At 34.6% G+C, this 23,780-nt stretch overlaps 1 protein-coding gene across 1 annotated transcript; it reads right to left on the bottom strand.

Annotated features, from left to right (window-relative positions):
- Nucleotides 1-18,985: 18,985 nt before the first annotated feature.
- Nucleotides 18,986-23,036, bottom strand: LOC145043165 (uncharacterized). Its single transcript, XM_078991733.1, has 16 exons — nt 22,695-23,036; nt 22,535-22,596; nt 22,364-22,431; nt 22,129-22,250; nt 21,928-22,033; nt 21,800-21,851; nt 21,591-21,708; nt 21,444-21,474; nt 21,304-21,327; nt 20,901-21,025; nt 20,716-20,797; nt 20,493-20,615; nt 20,345-20,398; nt 20,173-20,242; nt 19,745-19,778; nt 18,986-19,628 (listed from the first exon to the last, which is right to left on the bottom strand). The coding sequence occupies exons 1-16, from the start codon at nt 22,885-22,887 to the stop codon at nt 19,177-19,179; spliced, it is 1,716 nt and encodes a 571-aa protein (XP_078847859.1). The 5' UTR covers nt 22,888-23,036; the 3' UTR covers nt 18,986-19,176.
- Nucleotides 23,037-23,780: the final 744 nt, after the last annotated feature.

Raw genomic sequence — 23,780 nt, forward strand, 5'->3', positions numbered from 1 at the left:
TAAAATACTTCCTAGGCTCTCCTAGGATTCCCCCTACACCTCCCTTTCCATCAACTGCTGAATAATCCTTACTAATGCCAGCTAACCACTTCATGAATACAATTACATGCAACAAAGCTTAAATAATCTTTTGACTAAAGGACTTATCCCTACAACGGCTGGACTCAGACAATAATTGTGCAATAATTCCAACTCCTTCCTTATAAGATTGTTAAACCTTCATAGCATGTAATTTAATGTATTCATTTGATGGTTAACTCACACCAATATGGGTCCCACAAAGCACAAAGAAAGCATCATTCAAACAGAGGAGTCAATTGCCATTAAAATACACTAAAATCAGCCAGGTCCGCAAACGGAATTTCTGGCCACTAGGCCGAAGCATCTAGGATACACCTTCATCCTGCCCTCACTCTCCCAAGAGTGGTCGACCCATCCTCACATTATCCAACTACGAACTACACCAACTCATGAAACTTCCACCAACCCTACAGCCACTCATGTATGCTAATCATACGTAATGTTGGATCCCATTGACAGTCGAATACTTGACTCTACTCTAAGCCATTAATCATGCAAGAATAGGAAGTAAATCTAAATCAAACATTATCAAGCTATAGAATCTTTGTTATGTACGGCTATGATGCATACACTAAGTGACCATAATAATGATGTCAATTTCATATAAGAAAGAACCCTAGGCTATCAGGCATCATATAATCAGGAAATTCTATCATGAAATTCTTGAGCATCCTTAGCCTATCACTAGAATGCAATTATTGATGGGTTTTGGTCATAATACATCCTATGTGCTCATACAAACCCTAATGCTTGGATCTAGGTTTCTCTATTGCACATGCTTTGAATCCAAGACTATAAACCCTAATTCTAGCATATAAATAATCATATTAACATAAGAATGGGTTTAAGAACATACCTTGATTTTTATATAGCAATAACAATCCTAATTCCACCTTGAATTGACTTTGGAATGCTTAGAATCACAAGTGTCACTCCTCTAATGGCTTACAAACACTAAGAGCAAATGGAGAAGGTATAAAGAGAGAGGAGAGAGGTTAGAATTCGTCCTTAGGACTTCTTGGGAACAAGTACACGAATTCTAAGGCCTTAGGGTCTTTATATAGGTGTAGAGATAGGGTTTCAGTCATTATCCTTATCTAGTTGTTTATCCACAAAGCAACCATAAGATAAGCCTTGAAAACCCTTATCCTTTATCCTTCGGACGATTTCAAGGATCCTTATCTCCTTGAATTCGTTCAACCCATATTTAGGATAACCATTACCATATTTTGTAACTATCACATAATTACAATTCAGCCCCTCTAGTTTAATTAATTACACTTGATCACAAAATTAATTCCTAATTAATTATTGACCAATATTAATTAAGCAAATATGATTTCTTCTTTAATATATTATTCTTATAACATATTAATAAATCATAATAACCTCTCTCTCTTTATTTATTTCTCCAATCAAGTTGCTTTGGTGAAGGCAACCCAAAAGGACCATGCACCATCGGGTCAAGTACATACCAAAATAGTTATGGACTTAGACACTAGTCCAACAGTCTCCCACTTGGATAAGTCTAATAACTATTCTGCGTATGACTTCAGATCCTGATCTGCAATCGTAGCTTTCCAAAGCCGCTGTCAACTCTGATCCTATCAGATACGTGTGTCCTTAGATAAGGGATCATATATTCCTCCATTCTAGATATCGTATGAGATATGATTTCAAATCATTCTCTTTGTACTACTTCTCGATTTCCGATTTATGACGACAGACTAATTGAACAAATCAAATTAGCCCTAGCCCGGCCGAGCATTTACGTTTGTCATCACTAAACCATCGAGGGGCCCAAAGATATCGCTTTTATCCTTCTTTGGATAAAAGGAACGGATAAACTTTGATACAATGCTTGCTTGCACTCATTCACCAAATTACACACAACAATATGTTTTATAACACCAAGTTACTAGTGCGTTTACATATTATCAATGTGCAACCGATTCGCAAGATACAACTCACACATCTCAGTTTGAAGAATATAAGATGTTATCGTCTCACTAATCACTCGTGATACAATTCATGGAATGATCCAAGTGAGCGTGGGTTTAATCCAATGCTCAAATCATATTCATAAGCACTCATGAACGTTGCAGCAAACATTTGCTTATGTCTAATACTCTTCTAGACAATCCACACACCAATTCACGACAGTCTTCATTCATATCTACTTCCAACATATGAATGACTGTGGCCCGTTCGAATAATTCGATTATTCTTAATAAACTCAACTATTCTGGAAGTCAAAACATGCAAATGTGAAACACAAGAATAATACTAATCCCATATGGCCTCAAACCTTTGAGTATAAATAAAACGCCTTTTATTTATCACCATATTAATTACTCATTATTTGTCGTTTCGGGTAATCAACTTCTTACTTGAATTATTACACTTGTCCCATGCACCTATCATGCACACAATGTTTACCTATAGTTCTTACTTTTGTGAAATAGACAAATTGCACACATTTCCAATCATTCTCATTTCACAACTTCAAATCCATTTTCATAAGTGAAAGAATATCAAATTCTTGCTACTTTTAGAATATGCTAGATTCTAACATCCTATGCAATGATTCTTTCGTAATGTCACTGCACCAAAGTCACAAAGACTATTGCCAATGATATTACAAAGTCCTCTATCGGAGATTGTTACAAGACAACTCCTTAGACATGATGTCTCTCACTCAAAGTACATTCCTTTGAACATCCTTTTGCATAAAACTTTCTAATCTAGACATAGATTTTCAATATTTACTTCCTAATATGAACACGCTTCCATATTTTCCTCATGACAACTCATTCTTAATAGAATCTTTTCTATTTGTAATGATGTCGATATGGTCCATCCAATATGGAAACATTTCCATATTTTCCAATACTATACTTCTAACTACTCACAAGCGACCAATCCTCATCGAACATTGGATTGTCCTTTGATAGTTGTTTAATTATTTTAGTCAAAACCAATTCTAGTCCCTTTTCCCTCTAAATGCGCTAGACATTTGGAAAATTTTAGAAATGGTCAAACATGAAATCATTTGCAATCGATCCTATACCCGAAGCGTATGGGACACGACGCATAATGTTTTATTTGCTATGTTCTCAAAATTCGAATTGTGAAGAGGAATGCCGTAATCATAATCGAAATTTTAAGAACACACTATGTACCTTTGACTAAACTTATCAACATTTCTCAACCTAATCCTTTAGATTTGAAATGAAGCATAATATTCTCTCCCTTAATTATAGCAAAACAACTTTACAACCCTTACAACTTTGCAAGGTATAACTCTTGTTTTTCTATAATTAATATTGCCAACTTGCAATACTTTCTATAATAATCATACAATCATAAATTTTATGCTCCCACTATCATGATGATTACTATAAAACATAACACTTATGCTCCCACTAGCTTCGACATGTATTCATAAACATCTTAACTTTCAGAAAGACAATACCTATTGAATTTCTTAAGTCCATGTTTCTAATACTTAGTGCTTTGATAATATTTTATCAAGGCTTCTTGAACTTATACACCTTTTCCTTTAGATAGTCCATATGTGTGTCTCAATAATTAAGACTAATTGCCAAACCTCACAATTCAAATTATGGAAAGGGATACCGTAACCATGATCGAATTCGAGAATGCAATTTTAAAATCACTATCTTCTTAAAATCTTTCTTAGTAAAAGCATTTCCTCACAATCATTTTCATGAAGGAGGAAATCTTATGACACTTAGATTTAAATGGTGTATTTGTTCCTATCCATCTGAATTTGTTAAAACCAAAGTTTACGACAAATTCAAACTCATATGGACCGAGCCTTTTTTTAATCTTGATTTCTTGCCTTATGGTAGCACAACTGCCCACCACGTCTTCCAAGTAGTTAAGCATCTCACCCTTTTCCTATCAATTTACCTTTCATTGATCAAGGTGCTTTGCCTTTTATGCGTTCAAAATGAGTACTCATAGGACTCACATGCATAATTAACTCAATTGGAACAGCACAGAATCAAAATATCGTCAACACGATAGGTTGTAAAACTCAACTCGTGTGCTAGTGATGATTGATAAGGTTTATTTGATTTGTTCTTGAAACTTTTCAAGACCATTAAGACTCCCACTGACTCCTTGACATATAAGATTCTCTTGTCAATAAACATTTGTTGACAACCAAATATTCAAGAGTTAGTGTAGCTTTTATCAAAACACTTCATAAATTGGTCCAAGTTGGTCTTTGTCTTATTCAAGACATCACAACTTTCCACATTTTATGAATGTTATAAACCTTTAATACTTTTCACTCATTGCCACAATCTTAACTTTAAGACTTGTTATTGGAACGAAGTATGATAGACTTCTTGATTTAACCATTTCTTCAATCCTTGATTCCTCTTCTTGAACATACAATTGTACTAAGACTTACTTAGAGGATCAATTGAGACATGGTTCTTAATCATTAAGACCCATTATAAAGCATAAAAGCTACTCTCCCTTCTTCTTAGAATGGAGAAACTTTTATCTTTCTGCCTACTTGATTCTTCTTGTTCGTTCTACTATTGATCTAAACCCTTTAATCAATTCAGAATTACACTTAATCTTGTAAGTGTAATCATATTTAATAAGCCTTTAGTAAATCATGACAAATATCTTTATTACTCTTATGGTGAACTTGATCAACACACAACTTTGTGTACTCGATCTCCTAGTCCTTCACTTGACACTTTGTCAACGAATTTGTCTAATTTCCAAATATGAAATTTCTCATTCACCATGCAACCAAGTTGTGTGATTCCAAATTTCAGTCCAATTGAAACTTTGGGCGATGAGAAACTCTCCCTATTTGGTAAATTCTTGACATTTCCATAAATAACATAACTAAGAATCATATCCATTCGTTGTAGAAATATGAAAACATCAATTTTCATAACGATTTCATTGCAAGGAAGTAAACAAATAAATAAATAAGTCAAACAAAATTTATCTTATTTATAAAAGCAGCGGAAAAACATTTGTCCTTACAATGCAAAATCTATTGAAAACTACGTAAAAGGAAAATTTCTAACAACTCTATCATAACTATCTAAGCTCAAAATCCAATCTTCAAGTCCATGCGATCGAGATCCATCTCTTGTGATTAGATTCATCTTGCTCTCTTATCAAGCTTCCTTTCTTTTCACCGATCCTGCAAAACATTCAAATGCAATCTTATCACATCATGTATTTGAATCAATGAATAGGAACTTAACGAAGTTAGATAGTGGATTTTACCTGAAGCGCAGTCATACTCTTTGACTCTCCCATCTCTGGAATTTTTCAGGCTCTTGGGGCAGACTTCTATCCAACGCCCTTTCTCTTGGCAGCAAACGCAAGTCAGTTCTCCTCGAACGTCCTCGGAAGCATGGTCGGTTGACTCTCCCAACAAATACGCTCCATTGCTTTGCCAAATCATTTCTGATTCAGCAGCAATGAGCATGTAGGTTAGGTCAATGATGTTGTCGTCATGATCCATCATATAATACTTTCTTTTAAACTCATTATATGATTCAGGAAGTGACTGCAAAACCCGATTTACAGCCAACTCATTCGGGAATGACACACCCAACATAATCAACCTATCGATGTGTGATTTCATTCCTAGAATGTGGGCACACACGGATTTACCATCTTCATGTTTCATTTCCAATAGGGCCTTAGTGATATTGAACCTTTCAATTCTTTGATCTTGTGGGTTAGGGAGAACAATTGGAGGAGGGGGAGGAAGTGAAGCATGATTTCTTGTTCCTCGATCAAATCGTGGAATATCATCTTCATGTGGAATGCTTGTTCCACGGGATTTGGGAAGACCATGATTGTCGAACTTTGACATCTACAAAACGGGAGAAAACAAATTCAAGTTAGTTGATCGATTGAGTCCTTAGTAAATCACCCAAATGAGATACTAAGGCTAGGACCCAACACAATACGCTACAACCTAGAAAAGGGATGCTGTAATCTAGTTGCAGAATATTTGAAGGTAAGTGAATGACGATTCACTAATTTCCACCATGAAAAACGAAAAAGAAATTTAAGTTTTAAATCTATGAAAACTCTTAGATCCTTTGAGATTCATTGAACTTTCAATGGCATGTTTAAATCTCGATATGCCCCTCTTGTTTGTGACTGGGATGCCGAGGATCACAAAGCTAGTGTGAATAACCATGCAAACTTACATGGTGCCCTCACATGTTACAATCACCCATTCGATGTGCCGGTAAACCACACACGCTCCACCGAACTATGACAAACATTGAGTCACCCTTTGCAACCTTTGCTTAGAACCATTTAGTGTGCCGGTAAACCACACACGCTCCACTAACGTCTTCGCAAGGGCACAAAGTGTAATTTCATGGAATTGCATCAATTCACTTTTGCCTAAGTAACTAAGATTGGGAATTAGAAAAATATTTAGTTACTTTGTATTTCATTATACTTATAATGGAAGGTTTCGTCCTATCCTACCCGTTCGGCTAACGACCCTCCACTAGTCAAGAGTGTGGTGGGTAAGAGTGGATACCCATTCAATCGCCATTTTATAGGCAATTTCCTTAAACACCCCTTATAGACCAGCTTCGTGAATGAGGCCTACTAACGGTAAGACTGACTTTTATTCATACATATATATAATGGTAGACTTTTAATGTTATATATATAGTATAGGGTGCATTTCATACTTTTAAAATACTATGTGGTTAACTTTAACAATTACACTTTTAATTCAATTAAATGGTTAACCTAAACTTTTATGGATTTATTAAATCTCTTTTAATTATACTCCTTAATTAATTAATAAAACCATAAGGGTGTATTTGAACTTTTCAAAACTAGGGTTTTAGAATTTAACATTCCTAATCAACTTTTAAATTCCAAAACTTGAGGGCAAGTTTTGAAACATTTCAAAACAATTTAGTTTTAATCTATCTTTAAATTTCGAATTTATGACATTTAAATTTAAAATTTTAAATATTAAAACTCTTGATTTAATAATTATCTTAAATTAGACTATTAATTTAATTATTAAATCATAAGGGATTATCTAAATAATGAGGATAATTACCATTTATACATTTAAGTTATCCTAATCCCTTAAATATCTATATAGATTTCGAAAATATGGATGGATAATGCAGGATCTTGAATTACCATATATAACAATTAGAGGATAATTACAAGATATGGGATAATCCAAATCCCTAAAAAATTAGGATCTTATCTTGGGGAGGAGGCAAATTTCGAAAAACAAGGGATTATAACAAACCCTAGATTTCGAAATTTAAGGGTTTAAGGAAAGGATTTGAAGATCTTATTCAAACTCTTGCAAATTAGGGTTTGCAAACCCTAATCTCGAAAAAGCCTAGCCTCTTAGGGTTTATTGGCAATAAACCCTAATATATCAAGTTCATACAATTGAAACCAAACCAATGGCTTTGATACCACTGATGGGTTTTGGTCATAAGACATCCTATGTGCTCATACAAACCCTAATGCTTGGATCTAGGTTTCTCTATTGTACATGCTTTGAATCCAAGACTATAAACCCTAATTCTAGCATATAAATAATCATATTAACATAAGAATGGGTTTAAGAACATACCTTGATTTTTATATAGCAATAACAATCCTAATTCCACCTTGAATTGACTTTGGAATGCTTAGAGTCACAAGTGTCACTCCTCTAATGGCTTACAAACACCAAGAGAAAATGGAGAAGGTATAAAGAGAGAGGAGAGAGGTTAGAATTCGTCCTTAGGACTTCTTGGGAACAAGTACACGAATTCTAAGGCCTTAGGGTCTTTATATAGGTGTAGAGATAGGGTTTCAGTCATTATCCTTATCTAGTTGCTTATCCACAAAGCAACCATAAGATAAGCCTTGAAAACCCTTATCCTTTATCCTTTGGACGATTTCAAGGATCCTTATCTCCTTGAATTCGTTCAACCCATATTTAGGATAACCATTACCATATTTTGTAACTATCACATAATTACAATTCAGCCCCTCTAGTTTAATTAATTACACTTGATCACAAAATTAATTCCTAATTAATTATTGACCAATATTAATTAAGCAAATATGATTTCTCCTTTAATATATTATTCTTATAACATATTAATAATTCATAATAACCTCTCTCTCTTTATTTATTTCTCCAATCAAGTTGCTTTGGTGAAGGCAACCCAAAAGGACCATGCACCATCGGGTCAAGTACATACCAAAATAGTTATGGACTTAGACACTAATCCAACAATTATAACATATCATAAGATCAAATAAAAGTGTGGTATTTGAGGTCTACTTACTAGTTACGGTTGATCGTACACATCGCATCCTTTCTTGATTATTTTTGGAAAACAATTTTGAAAATCATTTTTTTAAACCTTTGTAGTTCCTTAGTTTGAGACTGTATTCACACGGGTGTTCCTCCAATCCGCTCATACCAAGGCTCTGATACCAACTTATAACATCCCAAAAAAATTACAACAAATTTAAACTTTTCGAAACAACCCATTTACTAAAAGGTGTTTACAAAACCATTGGTTCCAAACATTATTTAAAACCAGGGTCTCCCAATATCCAGTCAGTCAGAAAACCAAGGATGTGTACTATGACATCCCCAAAATCACGGCCAGAAAAGACCGATTTTGTTTATGCTTTATAAAAATCAGAGTACTTCTTTTCATAAAAATGTTGCTGAATTTGTTCCCAGAAAAACACGATAAATACGTTATCAAAACATTTTTGAAGAAACGTATTTTATTTATGTTAAAACGTTTGGGATGTCATCGTCAATACAGAAACATAAGCATAAATGGAACTTACATTTATTTACACTAGTGATCTACATCTCTTTAAATCTCTCAATGTAATGTGACTTCATATCAACACCTGTGATATAAATAAACTGAGTGGGTCAGGTTGGGAAACCTGGTGAGTACATAGGGTTTTCAACCCACAATAATATAATTATTATGTTTAAACAATCAAACAATCAACCCAATTACCCATCCCCATTATCTTCTTTTAGTCTTCCCTAAAGATATTATCTCAAGGGTCATCTCCTATATCATATTTACTTCTTATCTCCTTACATCATATTTCCTTATATGATTGTTCCTACGAACTTTACCTAAGGATCATCGCCTATGTTGCATAGACAATACTAATTCGGGGATTACTCCCTCAATATGTGTCTAGCAAGGGTTAGGGTATCATCGCATCATTACGCAGCCACAACATCGCTTGGACTTGTAAATCATCATAAGGTTTAGTCTATCATCGCATGAATATGTAGCCACAACATCGCCTGGACTCATAATTCATAATAATGGGGTTAGAGTATCATCGCATGAATACGTAGCCACAACATTGCCTGGACTCGTAATTCATAATAAGGGTTAGACTATCATCGCATGAATACGTAGTTACAACATCGCCTGAACTCGTAATTCATCACCTACAGGTTATGAGCCTGCTGGTGTTTCCACGGGGTTGTCTATAATAGTCCGTGGTCGCCATCTATACTCTGGTAGATGACTACATCTCCAAATTGTCGGACAAGGTTGTAGTATCCTACATCACCGATTCATAATCACCTATCTATCCTCACCTAATTATCATCACCTTCCTATCATCACTTATCTCTCATTATTTTATTTCATCACACACCAACTATTTCATCTACCCATGTTTTATCCTAAAATATTTGTAGATATAAAATAAATATACAGTTTAAATCATTTAAAACATGTATAAATCATTCATCCAGCATAGACAACAAGTATTTAGATAATATGCACATATAGCACGTAATTTATGTAAAATACTTCATATCTATGTTTAAGATGAAAGTAACTATGCACTCACCTGATTAGGTGGTGAGTCAGCACTCGGACAGCACTTTGTTGCTCTTAAAACAATTTCCTTGACAAAACGTATTATCAATATGACTAGGGTTTAGTCTGACGTTAACCGTGACTAATTAACACTCTATCTATTATTATTATTATATAAGAGTTAAATAACACTCAATATAACTCATAATAATAGCCCAAACAATTATTTTAAGGTCCTAATAATGTTACTATAATTAATTAGAAGCTATATTAAAACTAGCGTAGGCGTAGCTCACTTACAGCGGGTTTTTCGCAAAACCGGGCTTCACTGGAGCAGCGTTTCCCAAGCCAAAAGGCTCTTTTCTCGGAGCCGTTGGGCGCTCCGGGGCTTCCACCTTGTGCTAGGGAGTTACCCTAGGCTTTGGGGGGTTAGGGAGGCTTAAAGAGAGAGTTTAGAGAGAGAACGAAGGGTTTGAAGGTGTGAGGAAATGGCAAGACCCAACACCTCTATTTATAGGGGTGCTGACTGGCCTACTCGCCGAGTAGGAGGACCTACTCGCCGAGTTGGTGCCACGTGTCCAATTCTAGTGGTGCCACGTCACCCCTATCGCGTATCAGCCTTCAAACTTAGAAAAATCATAACTCTCGCATACGAGCTCTGTTTTCGACGTTCTTTATATCCATGCATAGGTAAAATCAAGATCTACAACTTTCGTTTAGACTCCATCGGCTAGTTCTCGACCGATCTCAAATTTAACAGTAGGAGGCTTTTAGACTGTTAAATGACCGCGAAGAATTCGTAACTCCTTCATACGAACTCCGTTTCCATCCATCTTTTTACCGTTGAGTTTCTTTTAATGAGATCTTCAAATCTCATTTAGGTTGCGTAAGCCAAAGACCACTCGAACTAAAATTCGAGTTTCGGGTTATACACTGCTAAGCCGAATCTTAGAAAAATCATAACTTCTTCATACGAAGTCAGATTTGGGTGTTCTTTTTATCGATGTTCTTATTTTAACATATTCTATGACTTTCATTTAGATTGCTAAGGCTAAATCTCGCTCTATCGTAAATTCACTATTTATGTTTCCCAGTGTCGTGTTGGTTCTGTCGCGAAACTTCGACGGGCCATAACTTCTTCGTTATAACTCAGATTTCGGCGTTTTTTATATGTACGGAAACCTTGAGACATATGCTACAACTTTTTTAAGATTATTTATTCTAAATAATCCTTTGTCGAAAAGTCATTTTCGACCCCTATTGTCTCTAAATTGACTAGTCCGGATCTGCGAGCGTTACATGTACGGTCACGCCTTCGCCTTACCATAATCATCTGAAGCACCTATAAAAATAAACTAAAACTGTAAGCAAGAAGCTTAGTGAGTTCCCCCAAAGTATGTCACACCCCCAAACCGGATGGTAGAAACGTCCGGGGGTGGAACGAGAACATGGTATCACAATAATGGTATATATTGAAACACAAGTACATAAACAAACATCATATCATATCATATGATTATATCAGTTAAAGGACCCAAATGCTACTTAGTATCAAAATACATTACAAGGTTTGCATGTTATTAAATAAAGTAGTTCCCTTAATGATATTTGGTTTCTTGTCTTCAAAAGTAGCTCCACTAATCCAAGCTTAAATGTTTCTTGAGATTACGTGTCATTTTAAAAGTCAACATAAAGTTGGTGAGTTCATAAGAGTTCAGTTGTAGAAAAATCCGATATTTTTCCGTAGATGAAAATTGTATCTCCGTCTTGTAAAACATTTAGTAGTTGTACGCCTTTAGCGTAAAAGAAGAATGTATGTGTGTAGTATGTATCCAAAACCATTTATAAATTAAAATTTCCCATAACTTCTAAACTTATAAAAAGTGTGACTTGTGAATTGATTTTTATTATCCAAAAGTCGAGTGTATAAGTAAATAACAATACTTATAAATGTAGTGTATAAGTAAATAACCATACTTATAAATGTAGTATATAAGTAAATAACCATACTTATAAATATAGTGTATAAGTAAATAACCATACTTATAAATATAGTGTTAAGTAAATAACTATACTTATAAATGTAGTGTATAAGTAAATAATCATACTTATAAATGTAGTGTATAAGTAAATAACCATACTTATAAATATAGTGTATAAGTAAATAACTATACTTATAAATGTAGTGTATAAGTAAATAACCATATTTATAAATGTAGTGTATAAGTAAATAACCATACCTATAAATGTAGTGTATAAGTAAATAACCATACTTATAAATGTAGTGTATAAGTAAATAACCATACTTATAAATGTAGTGTATAAGTATATAACCATACTTATAAATGTAGTGTATAAGTAATTAACCATGCTTATAAATGTTTTTTGCACTAGAATTTCACTATTCGATGTTATAGTGAGCCCCAATAATCGAGTTATCAACTATAATGTTGCCCTTCATGACACTTCTTCGGACGTCGTGAAATGTTAAGAAAATTGTCACCCCAGACCTTCCGGTCTAGCTGTAGCTAACAACTTAGGTGCGGGAATGTCATTCCCGTATAGATCTATACACAATTCTCCCGCTCACTTAAGATTTAATGATTATAAGGTCTGAGACTTAGCGTAATGGTTGAAGAAATGTCTCACATAACCCATCGAAATTATGTTGTTCTAAGTTGTAAATGAAATCGAAGCTTTTCCATGTTCAAAATATTGTTCTAAATGTTTGTTGATTACCCGGTGTGTAATAGTATTACCCACTAGATAATGGTATTAGCCAAGGGGTAATGGTTATATCCCATGTGTAAACACAAATTTTTAATCTTTTAAAACTAAAATTTTGGTAAAAATGTTAGTTTGTGTTTATCCAATGTGTAATGATATTATCCAATATATAAAGATATTATCCACCATACAATAGCTCCATTATGAGAAACTTGTGCATATGAAAGGATAAGACTTGTGTGCTTTCTTTGAAAACATGAATATATGTATACATCTTCATAAAAAGAACATAACATGCATGTAAGAGTATTAACCAAAGGTTAAACGATTTATCCAACATATATTAGATTTAGGACCTTTGTGTAAGGTCATTGTCCAAAAGGTATTTTCTTTGCATGGCATGTAACCTCCCCTGAAAGCGTAAAATGAGTAAAAACTAATGGAAATTGGGGTATGAACTCACCTTTTGTGATTTCAGTAGATCTTACCTCATCGAGTGACACCTTCTTGAGACTCCAAGATCTTACCTAGGGTTTTTGTTTCAAGAATGAAAATGAGACAACCAAAAGATGACGGTAGAATGCAGTAGGATCTCGAAAATATGAAGAAAAGTTACCAAAAATACTTGCCAAAATCATGAATCAACTAGAGAAATCTTGGAGAGTTTAGAGACTATAGAAGTGAGATTGAAGATGAAATGGTGGGGAGGGAAGCCTCTTGGCCGAATTTATAGAAGGAGATGGAGAGAAAAGAGTGGTGGTGACTTGCATGGGGAAGGGAAGAGGTAAGGTGTTGTGAATATTTAATTTAGGATAAGGTTCTAGCTTATTTTAATTAAGTAGGGCGTCTTGATTAAAATATTCAATCATGATACCTTGATTTCTTTGTTATATACATGATATGATGATGTTGGATATGGGCAAATATGTTGGAAGAGAAGAGACATAATTTGTCTCATATAGTTTTTATAAAAACCTAGCCTTTTTTATAAAAGTTTATCATTTTTATATAATTGTGGTGGGATTTGAGAAATTTGTAAGGTTTAATAACTAATAAAAATACTGTTATTTAATATTATTAACAATAATATTAACACCTTATAAATAAATTGGTTTTCTCAAATTCGTTGTATAAAATGTGAGTGTTAAACGTGATAAATTTCGTTTTCTTGATGTATGACCTTTTTCCTGAATAACCTCCGGAGTATCAACTAAATACTAGGTCATATGATGTTTAAAATGTGTTTATGGATTTGTGAACAAGTGACCATCATGTTATGAACCTTACCCAATTCCCGATAATATTTGTGTGTTTTATCGAATTACTACATTACCATAGTTTATTGATCGCAATAAAAGCGTTTATTCTATAATGGATTTCAAAATAGTGCATGTAGTATTATAATATCCAACAATACATTAGGAATGTTATGAAAATTACATTTCATCTTTTTTACCTAATTTACACAAAATTGACTTTTGCTAACCATTGTTGACTTTGTTGACCAGAATTTGAAAGATGTCACCAAGTACCACCACACGTAGAGATAACATATACAATCAAACATGTCGGGCCCAATAAACCATCGGGTTAAAATACCCCAGGCCCAATCAACCTTCAGGGCCAGTCATCCTCGTGATGGAATGCCCCATTTTGGAATGACAACATATAATAGATCCACATAGTCATCGGACCGGAATACCCTTAGGTCCATAGCCATCGGTCCGGATTACCCCTGAGCCCACAGTATGATTCTGGCTTGCCTATCGGGGCCACAACTCATATATGGTTTGCTCTTGAGCCCACAACATAATGTTGGCTTGCCATCGGGGCCCACCGCTTATGTCAGGCTTACTCCAGGGTTTATTTGCTACAGCACAAAGCAGTACAACCTCAACCCAACATAATATGGAAACATATACATAACAGAAAAACATATAATCCTCTAATAAACTGTTAGACAGATCTACAGATCACTATGCATACTCACATCCTATATACGAGGACTCAAATCGAACAAATCATTACAGCATAACGACATTCTATCACAGAGCAGGATATCAAATCCAATGGATTTGCCTTGGTGCATTCGACCCATAAGTATAGTGAGGAAACTCACCTCTCGATCTGAACAATAGTTGATGAGGTCCCGACTCCGAATCTCAGCTCTGAGTAACACTTATCCATCCAAGTGACCAATTCTCAACACAATCCAAAATACCTTCAGGACACACTTAGTCACTCTTGGTCAAAGCCAAACTGGTCAAAAATCAATAAGTCAACCGAGTCAACTCAGGCCACGTACACGGGGCATACTCCAGAAGTATGCGGGGCGTACTAGAGCATTAACTGTAGATGGGAGAGTAACCTCGTATGCGCTGTGTCCTCAAGTTATGCAGAGCATACACCTAAACTTCCTAAACTTCATTAAGAGCTTAATGCCTTAAGCTCTTACTTCCAACTTTCAGATCCAAGGCTAAATCATCCTCAAAAGTCATAAAGTTTCCAAATTTATGACTTTGCATGTCCATTAAGTGCTTAACTCAACATCTTAATACATTAAGACCTTCTAAAGAATACATGGAGCAAAACTAGCCATTAAGACCCCATTTTTATTACTCAATACCCTTCCTAAGGTCTAAAAGGACGACTTATTGGGTCAAGAACATGCCATACTCAAGAATCACCACTTTGAGACCAAAAAGTGTCTTAAAAGAGCAAAAGTCTAGATCTACAAGATGTAGTGATCAAGATGCTAACTTTTTACCTTTTGTAGGTTGCTATCAAGGAAGAAATCACAGATCCAAGGTGCTTCCCAATTCGAAGCTCTTCACACCACACTATTCTCCTTCAAGAACACTTCTAAACACTCAAATGGGCTTCAAAAAGCCACTCTTTTCACTTAGGATTTGCTTGGGGTCAATCTCATTGAGGGAGGCTGAAGAAGGAAGGGGACATGAGGTTATAATGACATTTATATAGGGTCAAAACCCAATAAATTAGGGTTTGGACATCTTATGCGTAATCCCTACATACGAGGTGTACGTGCAGCGTACTAGGGTCCGCCCTAGTAGCACTCAGTGTACGTTTTGTACGCCCAGCGTACTAACCCAAAGCCCAAAAATACCATAATGCCATTAAGGGTTATTCATGCAATCTTTTCCAATTCCAATGGCTAAAATACAAAATTATTCAAACATAGGGTCGAGAGTGAAATTACTTTGACATCGGGATGTTACACGCATGTCATGTATGGATCATGGTTCCGATTGAAAAATATGTTTCACTATGAGTTATATGTTGTAGAGTATCAAATTGAAGAATAAGTAAAGACTAAGTTTCTAGACATATGATCAAAGGTGAAGAATTTTATCAAAATTTATCACAAGATCGATAAGGAATTATTTGATGATGATGAACAAGTAATTTTGCAGCTGGCAAGGGTGGAATACATAGAGAAAAAATAACGGGATTGATTTTCCATACGAAAATGCTTGGGATTTTTTAAAAGATGTCCCGTATTTTTAAATTATGTTATTTGTTATTTGTAAGTTTAATGAGATTATGGTATTTCTAAATTATTTTTTTATCTTTGTAATTTGTAATAAATATGAAGGTAATAATAATTTTCATTAGTCACTCCAAATCGATTACAAACATAATTAATTGTGATTACATTGGCATTAAAACGACCATCAATGGGTCTAGTATTTCCCATTCGAATGGAGGGGGAATATGGTGCACATTTTGTGTCTAATAGGTAGTTTTAAACACATCAGCCGCTTAATATATCTTAACCATATCGGCTAATTTTATGATGTTTGAATAATGCGACATCATAATAGTTGTTGGTGATTTTAGTGTTATAACCATATTTTAATGAAGTTATAATTAATAATGAGATAGGTTGAGGTCCATTTACTAATCGAGATTGGAGGTGTGGGGGTGCACACATAGAGTGATAAATATTAACTCGAGAATACGAGGGTTCGGGGGCAGTACCCCTGGGTGCAGGGTTCCAATGGGTTGCACCCCTGGCGGGGTTCAAGGGGCAGAGCCCCTAGCAATGGTTCCCGCCAAAAATAGTTTGTGATATCATGATGATGTCTGATTCGGTTATGTATAAATAACCATATTTTAACCATCTTTTTGGCTCCAAAATGGATGTAACCCCCATAAACTAACTTCCAACCGATTTCTTACATCTATATAAGAATGATGAATGTTCTAAAAATCGGGTTGGAACATATATACATGAAAATCATACTTTTGCATTGATCTATCTCTCAAGAACACAAAATAACAAGGTACTTTTTTGTGTTTCAGATTTAGAAGTGGTCTGACTTCTAAATTGTAATTTTTTGGATTATCCCTGATTTGATTCCATGATACCCCGGGCTATAGGGTCGAAATCATAGATTTTGAAAAGTGATTGCAATCACAATCCAAGAAATATCCAAGTGAATTGATATTCTTAAGGCCCCAAAATCTAACGATGGTATGATCGCACGTTATATCCAAATTGTGTCATTTCCAATATGAACATATGTGGCGATTCAGATCTACAACACAAGTTGTTTTAAAATCAAAAACTCGAAAAAATGTTAGATGGGAACGGATACGGGATCTCAGGCGGGATCTTTGTTGTTTGCTGCCGAACAGACTTTTGCATCCTCCTCTGAAGCACCATCTCTGCATACGGGGTGAGTATGCTAGTCAACCTCCATGAAAAGTAAATATTATCATTTACAGTTATTGTACAAGTAAAAAATAATTCAATATTTTATGGTATTTTACCTCCCATGAAACTGCATTCAACAAAAGTTTGTAGAATGTTGTCACGAATGACCTCAGTAAGCATTATTATCGGTATAATGTGTTGATTAATTGATAACACAAGGAGGAATTGTGGAATATCAACGTTGCGTACATTCTAACGGATATTAGGGATATAGGCTTGTGACTATTTCACATGACCGATGTTAGCAAACACCCCACGTGCATTATGGGTTAGCCGACAGAATGTAAGTTGAAAATCTGACATATTATATGACTTGCATGGAGGGAAAAACAGATATTCCAATCGTCTATTTCCACTAATTCTTGTTTGTAAATACATGAACACACTCTTACAATAATACATATGATAAGAATCAGGGAGTATCTGACCTATGCAATAGCTAATAACATCGTCCATGTTGGTTATGAACGATACTTCCCTACCCTCTCTAAGAGCTTCCGTCAACCACATCAACAACCGAGTACAAGATTTGGCATTATTTGTCACGCTCATATCAAATGCTATATGGATGGTCTGGGTTGTTCCGACAGACACTACCAACAAAGATGACAATCAGCAAGCAACATATAAATGCATGGAGCTGTATTTTTTGGAAAAACAAAACAATTATTTTTAGGTATAGAAACATTAAAATTTTAAAGAAACAAAAAATATATGGAACAAATTTTTACCGCACATCCAGTTGCTACAAAACAGGGTTAGAAACGATCACCACATCAGTTTTGATGTTCATGGAAGTATGAGGATTCGCCCACCTAAGGTTGTATATAGGTAAACAGATAAGTTGGTAAAGCTTTCTTCGTGCTCACTCTCTGAGAAACTAATCTTGAAGCAGTTAAAATAGCTAGATACAAATTATCTAAACTAAGTGTCTCCCTACATGAGGTATTATTTATATATAAGAGACGAAAAATGATGTTTTTTGTAGTCCGAGGATGTCTGGATAGTGTGTCCGAAACAAGTGTCTCTGACTCCGTATTGTCACATCAAATTACAAAGTAGATAATCGTACTTTGATTCTTGTTTCGGATGGACTCAAAATGTACAGTTTCTTGTTTCGGATCAAAATTTTCATAATGTTTTTTGTACTCAAATAGTGATTAGATTACTTAGTAAGTTTGTTATTTGTACTCAAATAGTGGTCATTTTATAAAAACAAAAAAATAGTAAGTTTGTTATTTGTACTCAAATAGTGATTAGATTACTTAATTTCTCTTATTATTATATTATTTATGGATAGATAATAAATGTTTATTTTATAATATCTTTCAAAATAATAAAACTAGATACATCAACTTATTTAAAAGTTATTATTTTTATAATCAATATCAAAAACATAACTATTTTCAAAATATTAACCACATGATTTCATTTTGGAGCACCACCTAACACATAACGGCCCAAAAAACTCCGTTCAACTAAGGTTAGCAAAACACACAAAATCATACCTAACTGCAAAATCATAATACCAAAATACACAAATGAGTTAAGAGAATCGTTCCACTATGGTAGCAAAAAGGGCAAAAACCCATCATAGCCGACATTAGTTCTCTTTTCCTACAACCATCAAAAACCCCATCCAACCAGAAATCAACAGTTAAAAAGGTGAATCATGAATCAATTTACGAGATCAGTGAAACAAAAAGTTACAACTACAAACTGCCAAAACCCCTTCGTCTAACATTTCTTGGGCCTTCCTCTTCCTCTTTTGGCCGGTGTTGGTGTTGGTGTTGGTGTTGCTCCTCCCTTTGTGGTGGCTGATGGGCCCTTCTGCTTTTTCCTTCCACCTTTTTCATCACCGTTTTCCTCTTCGACTTCTGACTCAGGTGGCTCCTCCGATTTTGTCTTCCTCTTGTTGGATTTTTGAGGTGTTGCTCCTCCCTTTGTGGTGGCCGATGGGCGGCCTCCACCACGGCCTTTGCCGGAAGACTTGCCACCCTTCTGCTTCTTCTTTCCATTTGCTTTTTCATCGCTAGCATCTTCACTTTCATTACCATTTTCCTCTTCAACTTCTGACTCAGGTGGCTCCTCAGATTTTGTCGTCTTCTTTGATTTTTCAGATGTTTTTGCAGCACTCGCCTTTTTAGGGTTTTTAGCAGTTCCAGTTTTACTAGAAGGTTCTTCAATCACTGAATCAAAAATTAGAAAGAGAGAATAAATTAAAAAGATAGAGAATCTAAAATTAGAAAATTTCATTTGGAATAAGAATCTCATTTGTGAAATGTAAGTAAATGAGCATGCATACCTTCACTGGGATCTTTGCCATCATAAACATCAAGCTGTAGAAAGAACAAGTTAACTAAGAGTTAAATAAAGTAAAACCAATAACTGAAAAACAGAAAACTGTAGTTTGAAATAAAAAAGTTAAACATACTACTAAACCCCAAATAAGTAAATAAGAGAAATTATTTGTTGATTTAGAAAAATAAACAAGATTCGTGTGTTCAAAATACAGATCTTGTTTGTTTTTTTTTTTACAATTTTAATCAGTAATAATGCAAGTTTTCATTCAATTCCAAGATAGAGTGAAAAAGGGAAGTGATAAATAAAGAAAACAAACAAAAGTGGACCCATTGGTTATTCTCATTACTATAGAATGAACAACAAACAGATTATTTTAATTCCTATGGAATTAACCATTCCATTCCATAGTAGAGATAAGGAAAGGAATACCTTGTCAATCCGTTTCCCTACATTTGATCTATCAACCACCACCAAGGAATGTGCTGAACCACATGCAACACTACACAAACACAAAAAAATAAATAAATAAAATAAAATAAAAATACGTAATATGTTCATACGTATATATAATTAATTATATATGTATGACTAAAATACAAACCCGATAACATGCATATCCTCAAGATCATCAACCTTTTTGGGTATCGCTGAAGATCTGCAACCCCATAAAACACAACAACTTAGCAACCATGAAATGATTTTTTTTTAAATGAAATAATAAAGAAAAATATATATTATATATTATATACTTCTGCTGATTAGGCCCATATCCAAGTTCACCAGATTGTGCATTGCCCCAACTTATGCATGAAGTATCCGCACCAACAAAATAATGCATATTCCCTGAATCCATGCATCTTATGTTCCAACCACTGTAACATTACAACAGATAGATGAGTATTTATTTAAAATACAAAATTAAATGCAAGAAATATCATTTGGAGAAGAAGGTCAAAAGTCAAAAGTCAAAACCTGAGATCCATGAGAGGTTTAGGGTACATCCAATTATCACCAGTAACCTTTATTTTACCCCACATGTACATCTGCCCTGCACCTGGATTACAAAAAATAAAAAGTGATTCAAAATTAAAATACAAAAACAATTCATAAAATTAAATAAATAAATAAAAAATTTCAATGAAAAATTGTAAGCGTACCAGCTGTACAAGCAGAGCTTACAGAACCAGCTGAAATAACCGCAGTGGGTGGTAAAGTATTATGCTTTGTGAAAACATCAACACGCCGAGGGGTAAATTCGTCTTTTTGCTCTCTATGTCCAAGCCTGTTATGTTATGTTATCAAGATTTTAGATATTAATTAGTTGTTAAAGAATGGAATTGGAAGTGGAATTGGTTGGTGGAAATGGAATGGAATGGAATCAAGATTTTAGATATTAATTAGTTGTTAAAGAATGGAATTGGAAGTGGAATTGGTTGGTGGAAATGGAATGGAATGGAATCCGTGAGCGAAAAGAAGGAAAGAATAGGCTAAAAGGGTATTTGAGTAATTTCGATAGGGAAAAAATGTTTGGGAATTAAATGAAAGAAAGAAACTATTCACCTTCCATATCCTCCATTGCCCCACCTACAATGTATTTAAGATACAAAATTAATATAGTTTAAAAAAATAAAAGAGTCCCAACAATTGACATGTAAATATATAATCATTAATAACATAGATACATGATAATGATAACTTACGTATAAACATAGCCCTTTGAATCCAATGCAACTGAAAAATCACCCATGTTATGTCATAAAAGTAAAAACAAATAAATGTATAACAAAAGAAAGGTATAAAGAATGAGCAAATCTTTTAAAAAATTTTAAATGTAAAATTTAAACTACCTGTATGATTAGAGCCACAAGCAACTTTGATTATTGTTTCCTCAGAAAGAGAAGCTATTGCCTTAGGCACAGGTTGAGCTTCATAAGCAAGCTTCACAGAGCTTTCCTTCATGTTGTACTACATCATAAAAATAATCACAATCCATTAAAGATTAAGGATTTTATAATTAAACTAAAAGAAGAAAGAAATCAACATGTTACATAAATACCTCATTATCAGTTCCATGTCCAAGTTGACCATACTGTGGATGTCCCGCAGTTCTAAAAACCAACAAAAAAAATACTTATTTAAATATGTTAACAGATGTGAATTGAAAGGGTAAAATTGACAATTTACAGTATCGAAGCGCCTTCAATGGAAGATAACCAAACAGTAAATTCAGCCCCACATGAAACATCTTTTACATCCGTTATAAGACAACGTACTGGAGATAATTCAAACTCTACATAATCAAAAACACGTTTTAGCATGAAAGAATCTTCTAGAAGCCCAGAAAATAAGCACGTGGTTACAAAGAAAACAGAGGAAATCACTCACCATTTTTGGTTGACCCTGTTCCAAGTTGACCATGTTTGTTCCAACCAAAAGAGAAAGAAAGGCCATCTTCAGTTTGAACAACAGTATGACCTGACCCACTTCCTGCTTTCACAACTTTATACCTGAAAAAAGATTTGAAATTTTTCAAAAATCGAAACACAAATACAGAAATAGACTACAATCGAAAAGTATAGTTTGCTTAAAGGGTATAAAAGGTTTCGAATCTTTGTCTTACTTAGACAAACCAGACACAAGTGTTGGCTTCTCTCGAATGATTTTATCACCATGTCCAAGTTGCCCCTTCTGCAAAAATAACACAGTGATTTACAGTTTAAATGTCGAAATCATACGAGTTTTCGATTTTCATGGCTATTTTGGTATATGTGAAGAAATGATATGAACTCACGTCATTTCGTCCCCATGTGTAGCAACGTCCATCGACATCCAAAGCCACACAATGACTAGATGCTGCATAAAACGTTCAAGAACAGTATAAACTTAGGGATTTTAACAGTGTATTTGTTGAATCTTAGTCAAATAATGAAAAATCATCGCGCGGGACTTACCGCTGCCGGAGGCAACAAAACGGATGTCGACGCCGACGAGAGGCCGAAGTCGTGTGGGAGAAATTAAGTTGCTTTGCGGTGACACGTGACGGCGGTCAGCGGTGCCCCAATATGTCGTACCACAGAACAACAGTTCCCCTCCTTTCACATCTTCTTCTTTCTTCTCTGTCTCCAGCGCTACCGACGATGACATTTCCGGTCAAACAAGCAAAACGACAGTCCGACAGGTAAACCACAGAAAAATGGTAGCAAAAGTGATGGCCGAATAAAAAAAAGAGGGGTTTTGCTAAAACCCTGATCGAAGAATGAGAATGTAAAGCGCGATAGGAATGAATTTAAAAAGGCGAGAGAAAGTAAGTAAATGGGAAGCTATTTATGTTTAAATTTATAGTTCAACAGCTATTTGGTCGCTCTTTCCGATGTCATTTTGTTTCTATGAAGAAGAGACAAGATAAAAAGTGGGATTGGATAAAAAGTGGCACAGGTAAAAATGATATATATAAATTGACGCTAAAAATTATTGTTCACGTACAATAAAATTAAAAAAATATTAATTGTTATTAATTTTATACAATAAAATAATAGCTTTGTTCTTACTTTACATTTAGTGTTTCATTAGAACATTACTATCAAAAAAATAAATTTTAGGATTTTTTTGTCAAATTGTTGAAAATATTAGGATTTTTATAGGGTAAAATTAGAGTTTCATAATTGCTCACGTACGCCATACATACCGTAACATCCCAATATTCAAGTACTTTTAAAGTCATCCCTATAATTTTATTTCATGTCATTTTGGTCCCTAAGTTCAAGAAATTATGCTTTGTAGTCCTAGTGGCAATTTTGTAATTAAGGCAGGAGGAGTACGCTGAGCGTACTAGGGTGTGCCCTAATACGCTGGTCGTACACCTACGTACGCAAGGCGTACTAGCTTCAGGAGGAAAACCCTAATTTTTAGGGTTTGGATGGTATTTAAGCAACATTAAGCCTCATTTTCCCTCACCTCTTCAGCCTCCATTCCCTTGAGACGTTTTTGCAAAACCCTAGCCCTTTAAGTGTGTGTTTTGAACTTAAGTGTGTGTTCTT

This window comes from Lactuca saligna, chromosome 4 (genome assembly GCF_052625555.1).
Source record: "Lactuca saligna cultivar CGN05327 chromosome 4, ASM5262555v1, whole genome shotgun sequence".
NCBI classification, from domain to species: domain Eukaryota; kingdom Viridiplantae; phylum Streptophyta; class Magnoliopsida; order Asterales; family Asteraceae; genus Lactuca; species Lactuca saligna.